At 41.4% G+C, this 18,843-nt stretch overlaps 2 protein-coding genes across 2 annotated transcripts; one reads left to right on the top strand and one right to left on the bottom strand.

Moving 5' to 3' along the window:
* Nucleotides 1–489: 489 nt before the first annotated feature.
* Nucleotides 490–7,627, bottom strand: actr5 (actin related protein 5; the record flags this gene model as incomplete). Its single annotated transcript, XM_080856968.1, has 9 exons — nucleotides 490–1,468; nucleotides 1,926–2,058; nucleotides 3,602–3,741; nucleotides 4,131–4,238; nucleotides 5,831–5,992; nucleotides 6,118–6,338; nucleotides 6,614–6,783; nucleotides 6,916–7,154; nucleotides 7,256–7,627. 9 exons carry the CDS (start codon nucleotides 7,625–7,627, stop codon nucleotides 1,112–1,114), a joined length of 1,902 nt encoding a protein of 633 aa, XP_080713094.1. The 3' UTR covers nucleotides 490–1,111.
* Nucleotides 7,628–14,342: 6,715 nt separating this feature from the next.
* LOC308379883 (vesicular inhibitory amino acid transporter-like) lies at nucleotides 14,343–16,806 on the top strand (the record flags this gene model as incomplete). The annotated part of the gene is made up of 2 exons (XM_080857145.1): nucleotides 14,343–14,726; nucleotides 15,625–16,806. 2 exons carry the CDS (start codon nucleotides 14,343–14,345, stop codon nucleotides 16,804–16,806), a joined length of 1,566 nt encoding a protein of 521 aa, XP_080713271.1.
* Between the last annotated feature and the right edge of the window lie 2,037 nt (nucleotides 16,807–18,843).

Here is an 18,843-nt window from a genome sequence, read left to right as displayed (position 1 = left end):
ACTCTGGTTACATCCTCTTGAGACCCAGATGTGCCTTATTTAAAAGGCAGTGCACTCACCCATGCAGATGTCCTGTATGATGTCTGTACTACAGAGCCTTTCTCTCACATTTTCAGCAAGGAGCTAACATCACTGCTGAATGGTGCTCTGGGCCCCTGTATTTGTCAAGAGCTTAATACTAAAATGCATACCAATCATAGGTCAGTAATTCCAGTCAACAACGTGATCATGACCACAGAAACTGTACCTCTGATTAAAAGTCCTCGAAACCCAAGACATTTTATTCAGCTCCTGAGGGCAGGACCATCTCTGAGAATTCACACTTGAATGTATTGTAAACCAGTTGAATGCTCAGAGGTAAAGTCATTCAGATCGGCAAAGTAATTTTTTTTGTTGCCAAGACAAAAAATACTCCCTTTATTGGAAAGTGTCACTAGTATGAGAGTAAATACACTGATTGGAGAGGGCATGCTTACATTATAGTCTTCTGTTACCCAAATGCCTCACTCATTCTCTGTGAAGTGCAAATAGTTATTTTACAACTTAAAAATTTGGGAAACCTGTATTTGCTTACTGTTATCTGGTGAAGGACGAGCGTTTGGACATTCTGTTGCATTGAGACATTCTTTGATGGGCTTCTGAGGGAGCGGCACCTTGACCAATTTTCTTTGTCTTTTTTTATATTTGCACAGCACATTAACATCTTTTTTTTATTATTCAGAATCGCATTGTAATTAATAATAATGACAAAACTGAAAAATTGCTACTGTATCATATTTAAAAAAGGGAATCCATGTTATAATCTTCCGTACTGTACCACTGAATGAACCGTGTCAAATATACATGTATTGCTGTAATTTTGTATTAAATATGCTTAATGACAAAATGGAGCAAAATGTGATTTCAGCCCTCAAACGGAATTCCGTTAAATACACAAAACTATCCATAACCAAACATACACATCTTTAGTCTATTAAGAGTTCATTTTCTTGTCATTTTGACCACCACATGGAATCCTACACCAGCATGTTCTTCATTCAGTTTAAATTAATTCGAATGGTCAGGGGGAAGGTGAATGTATCATTATGTGGCAAGAAGCAGCTGGGTGTTACTATGACAGTTCTGTGTTTTGTGTGCTGGGAGATTCCTTATTTGTATCTGGAAGGGAGGCACTGGCACCAGATACTGGGGTGGTCTCAATTGGGACAGCAACAGGTCCAGTTGTCTGTTCCGACTCTGTGGGCAGAGTGAATTCAGAGGCTGGTGTGGCCTCATTTGCTCTCTGCGTTGGTCGACTGATCGGCATGGGGATGAAGATGTTTGAGGCACAGTGCTCACTCAGATACTCCCCTCCTTTCTCCTCATAGTCCTGCCTGCTCACCCAACCTGGTCCCCCGGGGGGGTGCTGCAAAGCCCACTCGCGAGCTCCATACCAGGCATCCAGTGCTGGCCGTGATGCTAGCCTCACCTGCAGGATAGAGAACATGGCTATGTGAGGACTGAGCTTTGCCATGGAGAATGGCCATGAGAAAACACCAGGTTTCCCCCAATTAAATGGTGGCATGGAAACCATTGCTTCGGATATATGTCGAATTACCTGATTAAGCAAAATGGTCTGTGGTGAAGAATAACGTGTTTATTCACAGGTTAAAAAGTTGTATTTAAAATAAGGAGAATGTTAAAAACACAAATTCACAAATTACATAATCTACAAGCAAAACAATTTATGTATAAAGATATCCATATTAGAGGCTACCGGTAGCAAATATTGCTTTGAGGGCAACATATTCGAAGTGTGTATCCTCTGTGACCTCTAAAGACATACACATGCATACAGTCATATCCCCTAAGATTGAGAGGTTCATTGAAACTGTACATGGTCAGACACAAGTCTACCACCTTCTGTGCAAGCATTCATTTTTCACCTTAAAGTATGACTGGAAAGGTCTGATGGCCAGCATCTCACTCTCCACACGATCCTGCAGCCCAGGGTACATCAGATTTCCTCCTGTGAGAAATACATTCTCCACCAGCGCCATCTGCTGCTCAGGAGTGTACCTGCATAAACAAAAAAATGCTCTTTTCATTGTTGGACTAAGGTGAGGTTCTACATGTTATGGTGTCTGAGGCAGCTTGATTTGTTCAAAACCAATGCCATCTTTTGATTTACTCTTCTTATTGGGTATGTATGTTTTCAACATTTGAAAATCATGTTGTAGCCAGACCAGAAGATTCTTGAATAAAATCCCAAACATCTTTTTATGTAGTAGACCTGTCAATGCAGTTATCAGACGAAATAATAGTAACTGAGATGGCACTAAGACTTTGGCAACATCTCTTTCCCGCTGCAAGACTTGACACCCCCAATAACCTACTTATTACTAGGACTGGGGCAAGTGCATCGAAGTGAAAAAAAAGCTGTGTGTATGTATTTTTGCCCTGCTGCTGCTGTTAGAACGGACACTTACTAGAACTTAAAAAATACAAACAAATTTATGTCACCCGTACTTCCCTCTCTGCACTGGCTCCCTGTCAAAGTAGAATTGATTTCAAAGTACTTCTTCTAACATACCAAGCCCTAAACGGCTCACCTCAAAATTACCAAAACAAATTAGTTGTCCCCTACTACCCACCAAGACAATTTAGTTTCCAGAGTGCAGGTCACTTTGTCATTCTAAGAATATCAAAAAGCAAAATAGGCATAGCATGCAGTTGCTGTTGCCAGCTGTTTTTTATCCTGCCACCCTTGCTATCCGTGTATAACTAATATTTGCATGTACCGTATCAGCATCTCTCAGCATATCTCAACATAAACATAACAAAATTCCCATACACCTTGCTGGGCAGTCTCTCCCTCTCCTTCTGTATCTTATTATGTTAATACTGATACTGATTCTGATAAAGTGGCAATATTACCTACTGTTAATTGTTTACCTAAATGTATCTCTTTATCTGTTTATCAAAGTGATGTTTACTAACCAAATGTCCTCCCTCTTACGTTTATCATGACCTTTCCTCCCAAAGCCGATGGCTGTGGAAACATTGTTCCTCATCACCATATTCATTAAGTACATATGTATACTAGGCAGCCAAACTCTACCCACTCACTTTGTCTCCTTCTTCCCCATCTAGTGTACACTATCTCATCTGTGGGATGCTGCTGTAGTCTCTACACCTGATCTACTTGCAGAAACCCTCTGCCTTCACCTACCCACCTACACCACACTGTCAAGCACTTATTCCACCCCCTACTCTGTGATAGCCTTTACCTGCAATGTAAATAATTGCCATCATCAACCCAGTTTTCGGTTTCATTGCTCTACTAACCCTGGTTATAGTAACCTTACGAGCACACTGTGTACCCACTTAGTGTACCCACTAAGCTGTTCTACAATGCACTCTCCCCACCTCACTCACCATCAATTTTGTGTGCATCCTGTATATACTTAGCAGTGTACAACAGGCACAATACAGTCTGATGATTATGGATTTAAGGTGTAAATCCAGCCATCAGTGAAAGGTGTAACCAGACAGATACAGACAAAACAGTACCAAGTAATTTAGTGTAAACGTTGCTTTAGGTTTTGACGAGGATGCTCACCTGTCCAGCACAAACTGCACAGTCTCCATGAGGCCCATCTGATCTTCTCCAATCATGGAGGGCTGGAACATGACCTCTGGAGCGCGCAGTCTCTCCGTGCCCACATACAGTTGGTGGTACTCTGCTAACTTTAACACAGGCTAAGAAAGGGTGGAGACAATGTGGAGGTGACAAAACTACAGGCAATAAATAAATACAATAAAAAGTCAAACATTACATATTTAAGGCATGAAGGTCAAAAATCATAACCGACAATAATAAGTATAGCTAGTTAACATTAGTAACACCCCTCAGTTGCAGGGGTTTGACATGTTTTCGGCGCATATTATACTGAAGTATAACCATGTACCAAGTAATTCAGTGCTAAATATTCTCCATTATGCATATAGCCCAAAAACATTTATCAGCCAACGATTGGCTTCTCAGTGACTACACCAAGCACATGGCGTGTCTCCTCTCACACCTGTGCTTTGATGAAGCTGATGTGGTTTGCATGTGTTGTTTGGTATTGTATTGATGTGAAACCCACCTGGGAAACATTAACCAATCTTTCCACTTCTGTGTTTTCCTCTCTAAAATCAGCATCAGTATCAGCTGCGCCGTCCCCTTCCTCCATGGGCTGATCAAGATCCAAAGCCTGACAATCACACAAACACAGGCAAATCACACTATGCAAATATACAGTATACTATGGGGTGTTTTATCGATTAATTACTTTAAAAAAAATCATCCAATTCTATATTGATTTAAAACATCTGGATCAAACTATTAGGCTACTATGCACGTTTTCTGTTTTTCCAGGTTCATTTCCGGAATGGTTAAATAGTCTCACTGTCATATTGAAGAAAATTAAATTATTAACAGTCTTCCCCATTAGATGTCTCTCTTTTGTTCTAACTCGCTTAACAAAACCCGTTGTTACACCAATTTCACTGTGAAAGCAACTATACCCATGTGTGTCTCAAATAAAACGAATTGGGTACACATTCCTTTGGCCTCCAGTTCCCATAAGAGTAGGGTGACCAGACAACTTGTTTTTCAGCACTTTTTCAGCAACTTATTCTAATAAATGAATAAATTTTGTCCTATATGTCCTCTTTCCTTAAACTTGAATTATGGAGTTAAGAGCAATACGATTAAGGGTTATGTGGAAACAATTGACTTACGGAAACCTATGATCAAGAAGACATAGGTTCCACACAAGGGTGTCCACCAGGGAGGTATTATATAGATCTGGAGAGAGAGGAAGTACCACCTTCATTACTTTCAATAAACTGATGCTATGCTACCTCAGCCCAGGAAGTACCAAATTGAATGCAGGCATCTTTAAAAATGTTGTGGGTGCTCACTTCTGGAACCATTTATACGCAAAGCCAATTAGGCACAACATAACCTGACAACAGGCACTACTAATAATGTGCCATCTATGTAGATTGGTGAATGTTTCCGCCTTGAAAACTGCCAGCTCATGAACGAGTTGAATGAAGGGTACAAGCCTCATGACACATGCAAATTGACAACATTATTTATTTCAGGATAGCAATAAAGGAGACTGGCTGCTGAGATTTGTGCCAAGGCTAAAGCCTTTCCGCCCATACTATTGTATTAGCCTTATATATAGGCAATATGGGAAACAATAAATAAACATAATAAAAATGGTGTCAGGTTGTGTAATATATAGGTAGTAGGGCTGGGTGATATTCACTAAAAACATGTATTTAGATTTATTTCAGTGTTATGGTTGATTTACAGCAGTCAACATAGCCTAGCCCTACTATCCACATTTGTAAAAACCCATTGATTATGTACATTTGTGATGTGTGGTCTTTGTCTTTGTCAGAAAAAATTACTTTAAAACCACAGCAATTCCACTGAATATTATGACTACCCACTCTGACTTTTGATGCTTACAATCTTGTTTTTTGGTTGAGACTCCTGACTTAGGACTTATGGGATGCGCCACATATTTACACGTAGTCTGTAAACGCCTCAGCCATAACCACTGGTTAGCCCTCCCTGAAGCCTCTGGAAACCAGTGACCGACCTTGTAAACTGAAGTCCACGTATAGCAATGTGGTAGACTTAGCTACAAAACCTGTAACACTCCACCAACTCTGTTGGTCTTGTGTGTGCCTGCGAGTCTCATTCCCTAACTTTATACACAAGCTTTGCAAACTTTTCTGGAACAGAAGATGCTTTTTCCCCTCCCCTCCTGTTGCACACACCCACCTCTGCCCTGCTATCTGGCCCCTCCTGTAGACTCCGTTGACGGCTGAGCTCCAGGAGCATGCTGAGCTTGTGGATGTAGGACTGGAGCTCCTCTGCAGAGTCCATGTTCAGCTCAATCAGCCGCCGCTGGAACTGATCCAGCAACCCATCCTCAAGCAGCTCCTACGCAGACAGTCGCGAGGGAATGGTCGACATATTAATGTAAAGAAGCTGGGTATAAGATCTGTTGTGCAATGCATGGGATTGAAATGTGCATGTATGTGTATAAAAATGTCTGCTTGCATCACCTGCACTGCCAATAGGTTGTCAAGGCGCTCCTGGTCCTGTTGGTTTTTCTCCTCTCTGCGTCGGGCGTTGATCTCCTGCAGTCGCCGCAGCTGATTGGCTCTCCTTTCCTGACGCTCCTCAGCCCCCACCCCTGCAGCACCCGCCAGCTTGGCTGAAAATGGCAGCTGGATGCGATGTACTTCCTGCTCGTAGAACTCTGGGCTGCGCCACTTTTCTAGCACTAAATAAAACCACACAAATACATCACAGTCGTCAGTCACATTTCGCAAAGGCAGAACATGGTGTTACTTGAGTTTTTACCGTTTGTTTTCAGGTCCAAGAGCATAGTGCTGCGCTTTTCTCTCTGTAGGCAGCCATGAGCCGTGAGTATTTATTTGATTATACACCAGACACAGTGGTTCAACACATCTTTCAAAGTGATCATATATCAAACACTGCTGACACTGCCGTCAGTTGTGGTTACCATGACTGCAATCATGACTGAGTTATGTATACCTTGTTGGTAGTCAGAAGCAATGTAGCTGTGCTGATGCAGGAGCTCCTCCATGCGACTGATAGTGAGAGCAGGCTGCTGGCCGGGATACTTTAGCTGCAACAGCCTCTGGAGGTAACTGGCAGCCTGGCTTCCTCCTACATTAAGCCGCTTGCAATTGACTGCATCCAAACTAAGATACACATATCAAACGCACGCACACACACACACACACACACACACACACAAATGTGAAACCACTGGGTCAGCGACACCTACTCATGCATCTAATCCACTGACATTTCAAATAAATTCAAACGCTTACCTGCCATTGATGACTGGTAGAACGTGAGAACAGTGATAACCAGAAGAGATCACAAGTCCTGTGTGCGGGCTATCCACACTGCGCTGCCTGTTGTTCAGGTAGAAACTATACAAGCTGTCAATACCATAGCTGACTTGTGGAACACCATAACACTCGAACAGAAGTTCCGACATCATCTGGCGGCAGTGCAGTGGGTTGCAGGGAGCCTCAGTCACAACCACGGGGTACTCCACTCGGCCCTTTACAGAATGTTGAAAAAAATGCAATTTAGCAAGCAAACTTTGGCAACTACAGGTGGCTACGCTGCGTACGTAACAGAAGTTGCATTCAATTCACTTACCTCTGTGGTAAGGCCCAGATGCATAAACACATAGTCGAACATCAGCTCTTGCATTTCGAAATTGACAACCACATTGCGATCGAACTGACTTTTCAGGAGCCATCGGAGTGGTTCGAGATTTGGGATATCATTACCAATCTGAGTTTCACTCCTCGCGGCCCCTCGGCTTCGGGCCGCCACGGATTTGAATTGAAGTCTCGGAGCCGAAAGTTCGTCTGTGTCGCACTCGCACGCCCATCCCGCTCGCGTTTGAAAGGAACCATTATCTATAATTATTGGAACGGGTGAAGGCTGAAAGCATTCTGCGCTTACTTCATAAACTGGATCTGGTGTGGATTTGTAATCCTGAAAGGTGAATATATTGGTTGACATGCTCGATTGTGAGGATCATTTGAAATGAGTGTTACAGGAAAATATGACCGTGTGGAACTTCATCTGGGTGTAGATACGAGTTCCGATGTGATGCTTTTGTTGTGAAAAAGTCACCAAGCATGCATATGAAAACATATTGCAGGCGTTACAAACAATGTATGAAGACATATAATACATATTCAAACAAAATCAATTAATAAAGAGCACTGTAGGCTATTTGTACCTTCCAATTCGAATTTACTACACGCATAGGCACATTTTGCCCGGAATTAAAATGTGTTTAAATGTAGTTTGACAAATGTTCCATCCTGCCTACAAATTAATCCCCATTAGTCATTCAGATTTCATTGAGTAACAATGTTAGGTTTATCCAAACCAATTCATAAAGGTCCAATGACTAATAAGTCGAAATGTTAGTGCTTTGTTAAGCATTACTCAAACTCAAATGATAATGTCATGATGCATCCCAAACAGTGCTTAATACATTAAATGCTATTCAGAAAGTGTATGCATTCCATGGTAAAGATACAATGACAGATTTTCAAATACTGTCTCTATAAAAATCTACGCACACCATAATGGATTTTTAATTTTAAATAGACTTTTTATGCTACAAAACCAGGCTATCAATATATACATTAGGCTATAATAATATGTTGGTGTACTCAACCATGTGTTATGTAGGCCTTATTCCTTCCATCCATAAATCTCACAGCATCTGCTGACCTGGCTAATCAATAATCAAATACATTATTTTATCGTATTAATCAATTTCATTTGCCATATTTTCCTTAAAAGATAAGCATTTATGGGAAGGAACCTATAGAACACGCATGTCCAGCTGCGGATGAGCCTTAACCTAGCATGTGAACGGAGTACATTTGACTGGTATAAGCAGCTTTTGATGATAATAATAACGACTGGTAGTTGACCTTTAACATCAGGCATATATTCTATTTCATCTGATTTACCAACTAATATCCTCAATAAGAGACAGCCCTGCTTCAGTACGTAATTCTTAGTCACTTGCCACTTGCACATCTGTTGGCAAAGACACACAGATGCTTTCTCTTCCCTGTCAATCATAACCATAACTGTTATGCCATGCCCTTTCCATCTAAAATAGCTTTCTGCTCCAAGCTGTGGGCCAGGCATTGCACTAAAGGCCAGAGACATGGCGTGTCACCATCTGGGGCTCGAGCTTGCAGAACAGGGCTAGTTAGAATGCTAGATCTCCTTTATATTTTTTATAAAAATTGGCATTTTATCTGTTAAAAATGGCTATTCACGCCATATACTGTTTAAAATCATCCTGAACTCTGCAACACTGCTGCAAAGCCAATGCTGATGTGGAGTCAACCGTTTGGTACATCTTTACTCTAGCCTTCTTCTCCCCTCTGAGCTCCTTGCCCAGTTCATAGCCATTTTTCAAAGGGGCGAGGAGCTCAGCTCACAAGCTGGAGGTGAATTGACACTTTGAATTATGCGAATTAATTGAATGAAAAACCCATCTTATGTTATACCTTTGCCTTATGTTGTCTATTTACAGTTCAGTTGCTAATCGACGGCTGGCAGTTTTATTTCCTCAAGAGTTGGGTTTGCTAGTTTTACCAAGGGTGGCGGTATGCTAAGGCTCATGCCAACCCAAGGTCAAGAACTTACCAGAGACAACCACAGACAAAATCTAGTGAAGAAAAAGCAGTTGGATATATTTCACTTGAAACAAGACTATATACTGCCAATTGGCTTAGTAGGCAGCCGTGGCCTACTGGTTAGGGTTTCGGGCTGGAAACCGTAGGGTGGCCGGTTCGATCCACGACCAGTAGGAAAAATGTGGGCGGGGTAAGTGGTAGACCACTGCTCTCCCATGCCCACATCCACGGCAGAAGTGCCCTTGAGCAAGGCACCTATCCCCGATCACTGCTCCCCGGGCGCCGCCAAAGGCAGCTCACTGCTCCAGTTGGCTAGATCAACTGGATTGGGTTTACCTCTGTGAGAGCTGAAATGCAAAAGAACTTCAATTTGAACTTCAAATGAGTCAATATTTTCAATAGACATCAAATGCAGAAGTGATTGAAATAAAATAATGAATGAAATGATGTAGGATAAAAGAACAAGTTGTAATTTCTTCTTTGTACAGAAGAGGGCAGTATGAACTGCCGTTTGTTTTGTTTTTTGCACAAGGGATTCTCAAGCTGTCCAATTTGAAACACACCAGTTCGTCATATGAATTTGTTTGGTCACACACGTTTGTTTGAGAGAGTGGCCTATGTCTGTCATTTAATAGGGCACAGAACAAAGTCTGTTGTCTGTTGTCTGGCAAGGCGGGAAAAGGAGGCCAAAGAGGACTCTGTATCCATAGGTAGAATGGAATGTTTTTATTAATTATTATTTTGACTTGAACTGATTTGTGTGTTTTTATGAGATTAATGATGTGATCATGTAGCATGTTCAGCCAGGCCAGCCATTGTGCTCCATGATCTTTGTTTTCGTATCCAATTAAAGGGGCTGATCCATTAGGTCCCAGCGTTGGAGTGCTGAAAGGTTTCCCATGTAATTGTCATGACAGCTTGACTGTTATATCTAGAAAATCTACTTTTAGCCATCATTCAATATACTATGCACTGTATACTTACTCAGTTTCAGAGGAAGGGTTATACTACTTCCTCACCTGGTTTATCTCATGATTGGTCAGTTGTTCAGTTGGTAGAATTTAGGACATATGTTATGGTGAGGTTGTCATAATAACTATTGTGATAAATAGAGGAAATTATTTTGGAAATATGAAATATGCTAAGTTGGAGCATTTATTGTAAAACCAAATGCCATTGTGAAATATTAATATTCAATATCAATATATTGTGGAAAATAATTTTTAATACATTTTATATAGTACATAGTGTTTTGTATAATTCTGCCGAATACAGCAATACACCACATAATACTGTGGTTCAATAAACCAAATTTACACAGAAACCAATCCTTAAACCACTACTATCTTGACGGTGCAGTAGTCTCTCTCTCTCTCTCTCTCTCTCTCTCTCTCTCTCTCTCTCTCTCTCTCTCTCTCTGTGTGTGTGTGTGTGTGTGTGTGTGTGTGTGTGTGTGTGTGTGTGTGTGTGTGTGTGTGTGTGTGTGTGTGTGTGTGTGTGTATGATTGAGTCAGAGGCACAGTTCAGTGCTCAGGCACAAAGCAGGGAGTATGACATTAATGAGCATAACTAGGTCATCTCATCCAAGGCACACACATATACACCCAGGAGGCAAAGCACATGGAACCCACGCATGTGTCATAAAGTGACAGACAGAAGGACAGTGGCTTAGAAAACAAGCCTGTGTTTCCCTAATGTGTTTCCCTATCCTTTTCTGCTTTAGCTTTCCTCACTTGTTTATTAGCATAATCTCTGCTTCCTCCTCTTCATTTTTCTAATATCCGCTTTTCTCTCTGTCAGACATCACCCCCTGCCCGGTTTCCACGTGAAATATACTGACGAAATCCTAACACTCAAACCCACACACACACACACCACTATTATCATCGGTATCTACATGCTTCTGTGGCTATGGTTGTGTGTGCTCTGCTTTAGAGAAAGAGAGAGAATTCAAAATCTTTTTAGATTGTGACTATCAGAAAAGGAATTTAAAGTTTGCAAGGCTGTTATGTTTTAGTGGTATGGGGGGGGACTCATTTGTTTTTTTTATTAAAATTAGAATTAAATTAGAATTAAATGGGTTTGGGAGTGAGGCAGAGAAAGATTGTATGATTGTAGACTACGTATACAAGAAAGAATACAAATGCAGCAGGGAGAGAGAGACCTAACAGTGAGCTTCTTGCCGCACCTCAAGATGCCTGTATGGATTCAGAAAACCTGGGCTCTAATTTTTGTTGTGACTGTGTCCATGGAAATTATCAGGGAAGATTGCCGCCCCAGACGCACCATCACTAATCCTAGGTCAAACGCCTCCACTATCTCTCTCTTGCACTCACCCACGTCCCTCCTGCACATGCAGGCAGCGCCCCCCCCCTCACAGACCCAGCCTAATCTCAGCCTTTGTCACCCAATGCTCGAGCTAAGATCACCATGACAACCTTTTTGCTGGGGGCTCAGTAAAAGGATGGCTTCCCCTTAAATATGTGTTCACGTGGAACGGGTATTTCAATATCCAAATATTTCAATAGCAAACCTTTGGATGATTCCAAAATGCATTAGGCCATGTCACAAAATAAAAAATAAAATATTTTCATTGTACACAATCTAAAAGAAAATACCTGATTCCTGTGTTGTGTTGCTCCTTGATTAATTTGAAGTGGCATACTGATGTATAAATCAGGTATCTTTCATTTGGTAAAAATATAAAAAGATATTATCATTTCATTTATGTTGTTAACTTGACAGGTATTTAGTTCAAAAGATCACCTTTTAATTTATTTTGTTTGTCATTTAACATGGGTCTCCTTACATTTCTTGCTGTTTTGTATCTTTACTCTCCTGTTTCATATGAAGAGTTGTCTACACAGTTGTGCTGTACTATAGTTACAGTATAACCATTTTTTTGCAATGTGTGTATCTATTATGAAAGATGATTCCCAAGAGTCCTTTGGGCATCTCAGTGACTCAGCTCCCCTCCCCCATCATAGGCAGAATCCCCTGGCACACAAGAGGACAGAAGCTATGAATGTCACTCATGCTGTCAGAGAAATGTAGGAAGAAACCAACACACACACACGAGAGAGAACGGTCTCTCTCTGGCGCGCGCTCTGGAGTAACGAAAGAGTTCATGCTTATTGTGGACCAATCATATAGCTATACCCATCAATATGCCGCTGGTAGAGAATCACGAGAGCTCTCGAGTTGTCTGTGCTTTCCTCAGCCTAAATGGCAGTCGGCAAAACAGCCCAAGCCAAGAGCATAGATATGCGGAAATTCCTCTATCCTCTGAGTTGTCGGTGTTCTTGTATGGAGGCGTACTCCTGTGTCTGCGTGTTGTGTGTGTATGAGTGCCTGTGCGAATATGTGTGTGCTCTGTAGGCTACTCCTGGTCTGATGTGTGAGCGTGCGTGTCCTCTGGGTTTTTGCTATATTTAGCGCTTTCGGTCTTCATTTTTCGCTCTCATTTTTGTGTACACCATACTTCAGTTTTCAAGTGTTTTTTTTTTTAATTCCTCTGTTTTTTCTTTACAGATTCATTTCTCACTTCAGTTGATGTTATAGGCTGATGATAGGCAATGATCACTAAGACTGACCAATTGATAGCATATGTATGAAATTCAACACCCGCGAATGAATTACTGCGTGCAATAAATTGATATGTCAGTAAATCGACAATTCCCATTCCTATCCATTTTCACATTCAGCTGCTTTTCAAAATTAATAAATTCTCCAGTTTGTCACATTGTCTTATTGTTGTTGACAAAAAGAAAGAAAGAACAACATGGGAGTAAGCTTTATGAGAAGGAACAAAAAAGGACAGACACTAACGGCCGTCGCATGATAAGGTTATTGTTTTGTTTTGATAAAAGGACAATCCGTTCAACTTCGACCGCATGTTTCTTTTTTTTTCGATTGTGTTGACTAACGAAAATAATATGCATTTTCTATTTTATATGACTGTAGCCTATGCTACTTGTCTCTAATATTTCGAGCTGCTCTAACGGGTATTGGATTCGCACACTTGTAAAGTGCACGCGCGAATGATATCTGCACTTAGGCTGCGTCACGACTCGAACGAAATAAAAAAATATCTTACCGCAGCAACGGCAACAAGACAGCACAATGTGTATGCTTGCAACGATACATACACTTTAAAACAAATATGGATGTATAGGCCCTACGAAATATTCGACTGTAATATATTTTGTTAGTGTTTGCATTATACCGCGAGCGCCTTTAGTGTAACTGAAATTAAGGCTATTTTTGCACAAGAGAACATACACACGCACGCACACATACGAACATGAGTGTCTCTCTATCCGTGTGTGTGTGTGTGTGTTGCGTGTGTAGTTAGCATGTGCGTGCTATAGGTCCATTGCTGTTTTCTGCTAGATACAAACAACACTGCTATTTACTTATACCCTACATTGTGTTTTATTTATCACTTAACAGTAATATTTTTTTCGATAACGCCATCGGCATTTCTTACCGAGTGAATTGCGCGCTCTAAAATCTCCCCAGTAGGAGGTGTTTGCATTTTCTTCACACATTGGCACGTGTCCTAAAACACACACACACACACACACACACAGAAACTGACTGACATGCACACACACACACGCGCAATGCGATTCGGAGCAGCCATTTATCACCAGAGTGTGATATAGAGAACGTTTGGGAAGAAAAAATATTTATCTGCAAAACGGAAAATATTGGCCTTCTCAATATACAAAATTCTATTGTATCTTGTCCTTTTTTTCTTTCTGTGTTTTGGAAATTATGATTGATGCCTTGAAAAACGTCCTGGATTCATTTGGAAAGGTGTGCGGATGCTGAAGGACAACAGACATGCATGTGGCAAAAACCGGATAAATCAGTTTTCCCACATCTTTTTCTTGAAGACAGCAAGAACCAACGATATTGGAGAATGCATTTGCAACAGGAATGATTTAATCGTCTAATACCGGCAGTATTTGTTCTTCCTCCACCAATCAAACCGGATATTTGGGGCAGATTTCGAAAATCAATTATCTAGAAATAAGGAGGAATTCAAAAAAATAAGCATGGCTCATTTAATTCGACACAAGATTTCGAACAAAATTACCAATGCTATGAACACAGCCACCAATAAGTCCCAGGCGAAGGTCAGCGGGGCTTTCGCTCGTTTGGGCTTCCAGGCGGCCACGGATGAGGAAGGTCTGGGCTTTGCTGAGTGCGACGACTTAGACTATGACTACAGGCAGGGGATGCGCATGGATGTGGTTCAGACAGAGGATGGCGGAGAAGAGGTGACCGGTGATGGGCTAGATGGTGATAGTCACTACCAGAGGGATGGCACCCGTCACCGGGCCTCCGTTAAGAGCGGAGAAGGCTGTGAAGAGTTTGTGGAGGTGAAGCCCAAAATTACCGCCTGGGAGGCCGGATGGAACGTAACCAACGCTATTCAGGTAAGGTACCATTCTTTTGGGGAAACAGTTCAATTTAGGCGGTGTTTTCAAGCAGTTTAATACATTGAACAAAGTGTAAAGATGTGGGCCAACAATTCGATTTTAAAAATCACACTACAATTCATAAATGAATTTGATCTGAAATTCTAAAAAAAAAATGATCCGTTGACGTGTGGCTGGGAATTTTAATATTCTTTTTAAATATACCATTGCTGTGTGGAGCGGCTGGTTATCTGCAGCTCAAGGGGGAGGGGTGGCAACTTTGATGCTGCCATTTTATCCCCTCTCCCCATTGAGACCCCGTTCCATCGCAACGCGTTAAAGTGAATGTTGCTGAAATCGCGAGTTAACGAGTTCCTGAGGTGCAGTCTGTTACGTCACTGTGCCCTCCCCACACACAGTCAGAAACCATCTTAATTTTGTATAAATGGTTTAACAATAGGTGTTTCTTACTATCGAAAAAAGAGTTATCTTTTCCTATTCGAAGCAATATAGGCTATAGCATTTTTATTATATTATATAATGTGAATAAATAAATAAATTGTTTTTTCCCAACAATGGGCTTCACAGTATATTTGGCTACAACCAACCAACAGATTGGCTACAACTATGATAGAAAAATGGCGTTAAGAAAATGTAATTGTAATTTACATAACTGCTACCTATCACGACTTCTCTATATCCTACAGCAAAAAGAGGCATTACAATAGTCCCCGTCTCTTCCATACTTGTTTTTCTTATTTTATATTTTAATGAAAACAACAGACCACTGTCAGTTAGGCTATGCAAGCAACATGTGTATATAATGTAAATACTGGATTTATGTATGATTGGCAATGGAATTAATATTTTTAACCAATCCTTGTAACCACTGGTGTTGTCGCATGTGTGTCTGCAGGGCATGTTCGTCCTTGGTTTGCCATACGCCATTCTGCACGGCGGTTACCTCGGGCTCTTTCTCATCATCTTCGCTGCTGTGGTGTGTTGCTATACGGGTAAGATCCTGATAGCGTGCCTCTACGAGGAAAATGAAGACGGCGAGCTTGTGCGCGTGAGAGACTCGTATGTAGACATCGCCAACGCCTGCTGCGCACCGCGGTTTCCGTCCCTTGGTGGACACATCGTCAATGTGGCCCAGATCATTGAGTTGGTGATGACTTGTATCCTCTACGTTGTGGTCAGTGGGAATTTGCTGTATAACAGCTTTCCGTGGCTACCTGTGTCTCAGAAGGCGTGGGCGGTCCTCGCCACAGTGGCTCTCCTACCTTGTGCTTTTCTGAAGGACCTGAAGTCCGTGTCCAAGTTCAGCATGCTCTGCACAGTCGCCCATATCTTCATCAATGTTGTAGTGATTGCTTACTGCCTGTCACGGGCGCACGACTGGGCATGGGAGAAGGTCAAGTTCTACATCGATGTCAAAAAGTTTCCCATCTCCATTGGCATCATTGTGTTCAGCTACACCTCACAGATCTTCCTGCCATCCCTGGAGGGGAGCATGCAGAGACCGAGCGAATTTCACTGCATGATGGATTGGACACACATCGCTGCCTGTGTCCTCAAGGGGCTCTTTGCCCTGGTGGCCTATCTCACATGGGCAGACGAGACGGAGGAAGTGATTACGGACAATCTCCCTGGAGGTATTCGTGCAGTGGTAAATATTTTCCTGGTCGCCAAAGCTCTTTTATCATATCCACTGCCCTTCTTTGCCGCTGTGGAGGTGTTTGAAAAGTCTTTCTTTGGGACGGGATCAATACTCCCAGACTGTTACGGCCCAGCAAGGCAGTTAAAGTCGTGGGGTTTGGGCTTGCGAATTACGCTGGTTGTGTTTACCCTGTTAATGGCCCTGTTTGTCCCACACTTTGCTCTCCTCATGGGCCTCACAGGAAGTCTCACAGGTGCAGGTCTGTGCTTCTTGCTGCCAAGTCTGTTTCACCTGAAGCTACTTTGGAGGAAACTCTTGTGGCACCATGTTTTTTTTGACGTCGCAATATTTGTAGTTGGGGGCATTTGCAGTGTATCTGGATTCATTCACTCCGTCGAAGGTCTTATAGAAGCCTACAAATACAACATTCCCGATTAGTGGCGTAGGCAGATGACAAGAGCAGATTGTATGAAAATGATAATACAATCCACTCTAGGTCCATTTCCTTAAGGTACCATGACTGCCATGGTCAGTCAAGCAATTATTTTAGGTTCATTAAAAATCTCTTCTCGGGTTTTGTCGAAATAACGTGCAATATCTCAATAGACGTTTCAATTGTATTGTGTTTGTTAAGTGGTAGTCTTTATATCAACGTGGATGCAAATTGATGAGGTTAAATGCTGTGCTTGAAAGAATGCTGGAGGCAAGACCTCCCTATGCAAAAAGCCAACAGCACATAGATGTTCTCGTGAAATGTGATTTAAGAGAATTTTGCTGCTACGATTCATTGATCTTTGAAAAGAACAGCCTCAGCCTGACTTGTATTCAAAATATCTAGACATGACAAAACACTAAAAAGGTAACCTGAAGGGGCTGATATGGACGTTCTGGCCAGTGGCATGGAGTGAATCCATCTTTTCTGTTCAGGCATAAATGAGCCTATATTACCTGTAATGCACACAGCAACAACAGACTTATGGGGCAATCAAGTTGAAGCAGAGGCTACATCCGGTTATCAGTAGTTTACATTTGTGACATATCACATTCTAATTTAATAGTGTGGTTAAGAGAAATGTAGGCAGTGTACATTCAATTAATTGTTTCTTCTGGTGGAAGGCCTAGCCTATATCAACGCTTCTCTTTCGCTGTTGATCGTAACAATGTGTATCTGTGAGAGTGAATGTGAGGTGCAAGCTCCTGTGGTTACGTTTGTTTTTTAATCGTATGACAAATTTCGTCTTTGTGTGATATTTTCTTCATGTGCTGTCAACGACGACAATGTGAAAAAGAAAACGATTGTGTATATGGAACAAAAATAAAATATTTTATTTGCTGTGCTTGCTGCAGTTGGTCTGCTTTTTGCCTGGATGTTCAATTGAATTTATGCGGAAATCTTCAGAGCAATAAAACCAGGCCTTCCAGTTGAAATGAATGATGATGACGACCAACATTCTTCTCCAACAAGGAGTTACTGGGACTCCATAGCAAAATACGAAACATGGAATCCCATAACGATTTTTGAATTGATCAGCTGCAACGATATTTAGTATACTTACCTGATAGCAAAATGCCAGTGGCCCACTGGAGGCAGAGCTGGCGGTCCGCTGGCCTTTTACTAATCGGTCTCTGGTACAGACAAACGGCCCACTGTTTTGCCACACGCTTTCAAAACATGCTTTTCTTTACTCATACTTCTTCAATCTTCAGTTATTTTCGCCCACCCTTAAAATTGGTAAAGATGTTATCAGTGCGTAACATAAGTCTAGTTGACCAAATCATTTTTCACATTGAAAGCCTTCTGGTAGGCTGAACTCCTGTTTGTTGGCTGATATTTTTAAATGGACTTTGACAAGGATATGATTTAGAAATTCCAGGAATAGCCTATCTTACATTTAATTTAATACGAAATTATGAAATTATGAAATCTTAATATCCACGCTCAGTTGCACTGAAGATGATGTTGTTCCGAGAACGGACCAGACCAAAATCCACCGGTGGACCGATACATATAGGCTACTGGCTATCTGGGCTGAATAAAAGGCCAGGCGTTAAATCTCCCACCACGCAGTGGTAAGGTTTTACTCTTAATACTAAGCCTATGACTGGCGGTTGACTTTTTAGTTCTTTAGTTAGATCCAAACATTTGTTCGTTACCAATAGCTGACATTAATTATTTAAGCATGACAGTGAACATAATATCTTATTTTTAAACTTGTAAAGTTTTACAGTAGCCTATCTATCCAGGAACATGGCAAATAAAATGTATAGACATGTCTCACAGGGTCTTCATAAGGTATTTGTCACACTTGTTTAATTCCCACCCTTGTACACCATTATCATTCGACTTTATTGAGCCTATTTATTTAGGATGTATTGTGCCTCCTTCAACAACCTGAACACTACCAGTGCTAAAAAAAAAAAAAATATATCGATTAACATTCAATCGCACGTCTCAGAACTAGATTTTGGAAATAA

Source organism: Sprattus sprattus (assembly GCF_963457725.1).
Source record: "Sprattus sprattus genome assembly, chromosome: 18".
Classification (NCBI taxonomy): domain Eukaryota; kingdom Metazoa; phylum Chordata; class Actinopteri; order Clupeiformes; family Clupeidae; genus Sprattus; species Sprattus sprattus.
The sequence above is the reverse complement of the archived record's forward strand: the minus strand, read 5'-3'. Positions and strand labels throughout refer to the sequence as shown.